At 36.6% G+C, this 6,461-nt stretch overlaps 1 protein-coding gene across 4 annotated transcripts in view; it reads right to left on the bottom strand.

The window, feature by feature from the left end:
* Positions 1-304: 304 nt before the first annotated feature.
* The window catches only part of VCL (vinculin), a 233,391-nt gene continuing 227,234 nt past the window's right edge, over positions 305-6,461 (bottom strand). For all 4 annotated transcript variants that reach the window (XM_030203202.1, XM_030203205.1, XM_030203204.1 and 1 more), the window contains one exon: positions 305-4,353. In XM_030203202.1, the coding sequence (XP_030059062.1) occupies positions 4,207-4,353 (147 nt within the window). In that variant the 3' untranslated portion in view covers positions 305-4,206. The remainder of the gene's footprint in view (positions 4,354-6,461) is intronic.

Genomic DNA, 6,461 nt, shown 5'->3' with positions numbered 1-6,461 from the left:
CATACATGCCAGATTAGAGAAATGAAACATGATAGAATTGTTATCTGGACTTTGGGAGGGTTAGTATTTGTATAGCTTTTTCATTTTTGTTTTGTGTTGTTGTTGTTGTTGTTGTTACTGCACTGGTGAACTTCAGCAGGGGATTCTGAAGAAGGAACTGTGTCTTTCCCATTAAAGTAACTTGCAAGATTTAACCCAATGTCTAATTTGTTGATTGATAATTAAATCAATTATATTTTGTAACATCTCAGAATATATATCATAACAAGACATTAACTGTACAAAATGATGAAAAATAAAGAAGCATTATATGAAGTTGTTTAATCCAAAGCATACAAACTCGTTACTTATATAAGTCAGTCACACAAAGGGAGAGAAATATTTGTACCAAAATGCTCTGGTATACAAGGCACATTTTATTGGCATGAAAACAAATATTTTTTAAAAAATGTATAAGTTACAGTCAACCTAGAAAGGAGGTTAGTATATAAAGGTGACAGCAGATCTACACCCTTTATTATACCATTTCAGTAAACTTTTGTGAACTGACAGCAAATCAGTTCTTTGAGGTTTGTGATTTTCATCTAAATAGCATAGCTTCTTATTTGAATTCCAGGGAACAAAGTGGTATCAAATTTTAACACATAAACACACTGGTTACATCCATTGGCTGTAAAGGAACACAGGGGCCATTCCAGGTGCCAGATCCTAATGACATACTAATGACACTATAGACCAAGGGGGGCGGGGGGAAAGGGGGGAGGGAATGTTCCTTTCTTATTTCTGCTCTGAAACAGTAATGATTTTTTTTTGTAGTTAAGTTGAAGCTCTTGTTTATGTAAGAGCCTTTGTACTAAAAAATAAAGGACCCTTTTACTAAAGTTTAGTACATGCTAATGGACATTAGCATGTACTAAGTACCGCGTGGCCTATAGGCATAAAACAGGTTGCATAAAGCATTCAGCTTAAATAAAATGGCCCCTATGTAAGAAAAGCACAAATATTTGCATCAACTCAAGATTAACAGGTACATTTCCTAATTCTTTGTGTTTGTACAAGCTTAAATATTAATTCTGCTTAGAAAATAGCTTAAATCCAATTTGCCTTTTCACACACAGGTGCCAAAATTTTGAAATGATTGGGCATGCCCAGCAGAATACAAATTTACCCCTTCCTGGGCACAATGAAGGAGCATGCTCAGTATTAAGGGTGCTCATCACCCACCACGCTGGCTCCTGTGTGCTCTCACATCTGTCTTCACAGTTCATAGCTTACAAGAAATAAAGGCTCTTGAAAACATGTTGGAAGGTAATATGAATATATAATGTAGTGTTTTGTTCACCTGAATTCTGTGAGCAGTTCTAAAGATAAGTGGATTGCCTTTACACAAAGGTGTTTTTAAAATTCTCTTAAGAAAAGAAAGGATGAAGACATTAGTGCACAGCAAATATTTAGAGGTACAAAGTTAATATTGTATAGTGGTAAAAATGTTTAAACAGGATTTGATTTTAATACTTCATGTCTACAAATTGAGGACCCTGTTTACTAAGCCATGCTAGAGGCACATTAGTGGTTTTAGCGCACGCTAATTGTGTAGATGCCCATAATTTTTCTACGGGCGGTTAGCGTGCGCTTTTTAGCACGTGCTAAAAATGCTACAGCATCTTAGTAAATAGGGCCCTAAGAGTGTTAAAAAAAAACTTCCCCTAAAAGAAACCTTAATGTACCATGTATCCAACAGCACCTTACCCAGAATTATATCCCTCCCATATAAGCTGAAATTTCTTTTCTTAGTTCCCTCCCCTCCTTCACCCTCTGAAATCCTTATTTTAAAGTGATTTTTTAAACACTCTTCGAAAGCAGAAATGGCAACACACATATTGGTAGCATCTGCTTACACAGCAAATTGAAAATAAGAAAAACTTGCCTTGACAGGAATTATTTTTCTGCCAGAAACAAAATTAGATGCAGTGCATGATATTGCTCGTGACCCTTTTGAGTAAGCCAATCCAAAGAATGTGTGATTAACTCAAACTACACCTCCCTTTGCTGCTGATTTCATAGCATTAGAAGTTATTCTTTGGATTGTGCAAGAACTGAGAAAAGCAAATAATTCTGAAGAGATATCAAAGGTAAATTATGTGATTCATAAAACATTTCCATAAACAATCCTTAATAACAATAATTAAAAAAAAAAAAAACGACGTGATCTTTGGCATAATGTGCTTCAAATTGCAAGTACTAAAGGCATTATTTATATAGCATCAGTAAAAGGAATAGGAGTTTCTCGTATTAACAATCAGAGTCCATTCCTTGGAAATGAAACGCAGAAATATTGCAGTTAAATCTTTTCCCAAGACTATCTTTCCATACATATTCAATGTTACTGTATTTATATTTCCAGACCAAAGCTGGTGGTGCTGGTCAATGTATTTAAAGTCTGGTCAATGGTTAAAAAGCTGCATGCAGCCAATACAGTATAAATAAAACCAATTTGTAGCAACTTGGGAAAATGTGAAAACCCAGCCTGTTTGCAACACTTGCAAATGAAATGAGTTACAATCTAGAACAATGCCTTCATTTAATTACTCTGCTATGTGATTTCATCTACGCTGCTGATAACATATAAAAAAAAAGATGCATGTTTATCATCATTTTGGAACAGCGTGGTAATTTTACTCAGTTACAGCACTGAAAAAGAAACGTACCTTTGTGTGCTGTGTATCATTTCAAAATGTACACATTACAAGTGCAAATTCTTTTTATCTCTGCACCTCTGAATTTCCCCCCAACTTCTTTAAGCAGCCATATTAGTATGAGCCACAAAACTAGCTCAGAGCTGCCAAAGGAGAAACAAATTTTCAAGTAAGCCCCTCCTCCACTACCATTCTACCTTCTGATTGGCCTCCAGCCTCTTCCTGCTTCAAGAGGGGAAGGAAAGCAGCAGGTTCAAACCTTGTTTGCTGGTGCTTTGTACTGCTGATTTTAAGCATCATGAGGATCAGCAGCAGAACACGCTAGCTCAGTGTCTGAACCCGCTTGTTATGCTTGCGCAGAGAGAAAGTGCAGCTTGCCAGCAGCAGGACAGGCTCTCAAGCATTGGATGGGAACTTCCTACTCTTGCACAGGAGATGGACTCCCACCAAACAAATTTGCACACGCTATTTGTGACTGGTTCATTTTAGATACATGCTGTTTGGACCACCGTGAGTAATGTCTGCTTTCATAAGTTTAGCGGTTACTGCAATTGCATACCAATTTAAAAAGCGATGGCAGTGAAGTGTTGCAGTGGGCAAAGATGAGCATTACTACCTGCACTTTTGAAATGCTGCACAGCCCACAATATGTAGCTCTTAATTAGTAGAAAAGATTGCAAAATACACGGTCAGAAATTCAACATGAAATTCTCTCTCTCTTTAATGACTGCACACCGTGCTTGCTTACGAGATTAGCAAGGACTGATTTTGCTATTCTTAGGCCTTTGACCCAAATTAGAATTCCAAATGAGACTTGGTCCTCAACTCATCCACCTCTCAAGCTTACATCTTGTGCTTATTTTCATTCTACAGAAAACAGTTTGGTTTCTAGAATGATTCTTCTTGATGAAGTGAGGTAAACAAAAGCTGCAGGTTTATAAGCTCGGGTGGAAGGAAGAGAAACTAACAGGTCAAAGTAGGAGCAAAAGAGATATTAGCAAAGTGCTTTTTCTATCACATGTACATTTCTGTTAGTAAGAACTTCAAAAATGTAGCTTGATGAAGGCAATTGGGAGGCTGGACTTTTACAGTGATGGCTCTTCCTCAAAAGCAGCAATACTGAAAGCAAAAAAACTTACAATCTCAAAAGTCATATCCTAGCTAACATAAAGGCCATGTGCTTTAGCCATAGACCTACAACTGGAGTATGCAGTGCATTACGAAGTGTTTTTGTATATAGATTTTATAAAAAGAAGTCTTCAGAAGCAAAAGAGAATATACATTTTTTCAAACATTTGGAAGCAGTGCTTAGATTTTTAAATAGAAAAGGCTTTCTGATTTCATTTAAATGCATATACTTTTCATACATAATAACTAATGCCCACAGAATGGGGCATATATAGAGTTTTTAATAGGCTAATTCCTAAATGCATCTAACTTCAGCATTCTCATTTAAATCCTCTTCTGCTTACAAGGCATATTGTGTGTACTTGGAGTAACACTCTTCATTTTATTGGTACCAAGGAGTTTTCCTAACCCAACGGAGAGTGAACCCAGCATCTGTTCGGATTTTAATGGAAGCTGCCTCCGCTTCTCGCACGGTCTCCTTTACTGACTGCATCAGGTTCTGTGCATTATGAACCAACATTTCTGTTGCCTACAAAAAAAAACAGAAAAACAATTATATTTCTAATTCCAATATATAAAATATCTAACAAAAAATGTTTTTAATTAAAATATAATGCTTTTCTTTCAAGAAGTGTAAGAGTCATGCACAAAATTACTCTTCTATACCTAGGAATTTAACAGATCTCAAACATTTCAGGCAATTAACCACAAATAAAATCTTAAGTACATTATTTAGGTACTTGGCCCATATAACTATAGACATAAAATGGGGCCCTGTTTACTAAGCCATGCTAATATTTCTATGGGTGTCTACATGGTTAGCATGCACTAATGCTAATGCTCCTGGTGACTTGTTGACTGGTAGTAATTGTAATAACTCATGAGCTGGTCCTGTGATAAGTGTTAGAAAACTTTGGCACCATTTTCCAGATTTACAGCAATTCTATACCACATTTGTATAAGACTGTAAGAATTTTAAATTAACATTTATTTTATTAAAAGTTTTTTTTACTCTATTATATGGGTCTAAACTTTTTGTTCAATTTCTCTCTTCTCTGGTATTATTTCTTTCCTCTTTTCTGTTTTTACTCCCCCATTAGCCTCTTTTTCTCTTAACTGGCATGGTTCCTCAACAGTTCCTCCCTTCAGGTCACTTCTCTTTCCCCTACAATACTTGAACTCCCATCACACATTTCTTCAGTCTTCTATTTCTCTCTATTCTTTTTTGTTCTCCTGGTGTTGCCTCACACCCTCCAATCTCATTTTCTCATCTTCTTCCTCTTCAACAGCGGCAGCATCTCAACAAAGTAAAGATCACATTGACAGTAGCTGACCTCACTAGTGAATGAAGCTGAAAACAAGTTGCATGTTATGATGACCAACAGAGGATTCCAAACATAGCAGTGGAGTCAGCAACATGTTTTGGGGCAGATATAAGAACTGTGAAAAAACCCACACATTTATTTTAATTAATTAAACAAAACACCTGCAAGTGAAGAGGTATACCATATAGTAAGTGTAATTCTGCTAATGGAGTCATTTTACGTTGGAGAAAATTTGAGAGACTGCCCATATACCACAATCAGAGCATAGAGGCCAATGCAATGTTTATTCTGAGTTTAGAGTTGAACCATAAAGAAATCTCTTGGGGGGGTGGATGTGAGTTTTAGGGCTAAGCAGAATGATCTAAGGGTTAAAGCTGTCACTTTAATGACTTTAATATGTTCTACGAAACAGTATTTATCCACAATTAGAAAAAGAGACAGAGGACGTGGATGGGTAAGTTGTTTCTCAAATGATACCCATCTAGGGGAATCAGGAGTGTTAAGAGTCCTGATACCAATAGATGGCCTCTGACATTTGGAAAGCTAAGTGGTATGTTCAGGGAGATTAATACCACCTTCTAATTTAGACATTTTTAATTTTTGGAGGGCTATGTGTGTTGGTTTATCGCACCATAGACATTTTGTAATTATACTATGTATTTTTTTATATAAGCTAGTGGGGAAGGCAAAAGGAATCATGCTAAAGATATAATTAAGCTTGGGGGCAAGTACCATCTTGATTGCTTCTGCTCTACCCCACCAAGACAAGTATAAGGAGGATCATTTGTCTAGTATAGACATGGTTATGTTGAGCAGACAGTTGGAGTTCAGATGAATACTTTTATCTAGTGAGTTACTATACCAGAAACTAAGATACTTTATTTTTGGGGTTCCCAAGAAAATGGAAACTGGGAAACATGATTTTTATAAACATGTGGGTTAAGAGGCATAATTGCACATTTGTTCCAATTAATTTTAGAACCGGAGATTCCCAAAAAAAGAAGGGAAGGAATAGAGTCTACTGTTGTGTAAAGTAAGATATCATCTGCATAGATGGAGAGTTTAAGTGTCCTTATGAAACTGTAGTCCTCGGATGGATGTATTAGAGCGGATAATCATAGCAAGAGGTTCGTGGGCTAAATTAAAAGAGTAAAGGGGATAGTAGACAACCCTGCTTTGTTCCTCTTTGCAAAAAAAAGGAGAGGAAGTGGATCCATTGATTGAAATAGTAGCTGAGGGGTTATCCTATATAATAATTCTCACCTCCAACGTTCTGTGCTTGGGACCGTGGCTCCTTGGCTGGAGGTGGTCT

The sequence above is a fragment of the Microcaecilia unicolor genome, chromosome 5, assembly GCF_901765095.1.
Source record: "Microcaecilia unicolor chromosome 5, aMicUni1.1, whole genome shotgun sequence".
Classification (NCBI taxonomy): domain Eukaryota; kingdom Metazoa; phylum Chordata; class Amphibia; order Gymnophiona; family Siphonopidae; genus Microcaecilia; species Microcaecilia unicolor.
The sequence above is the reverse complement of the archived record's forward strand: the minus strand, read 5'-3'. Positions and strand labels throughout refer to the sequence as shown.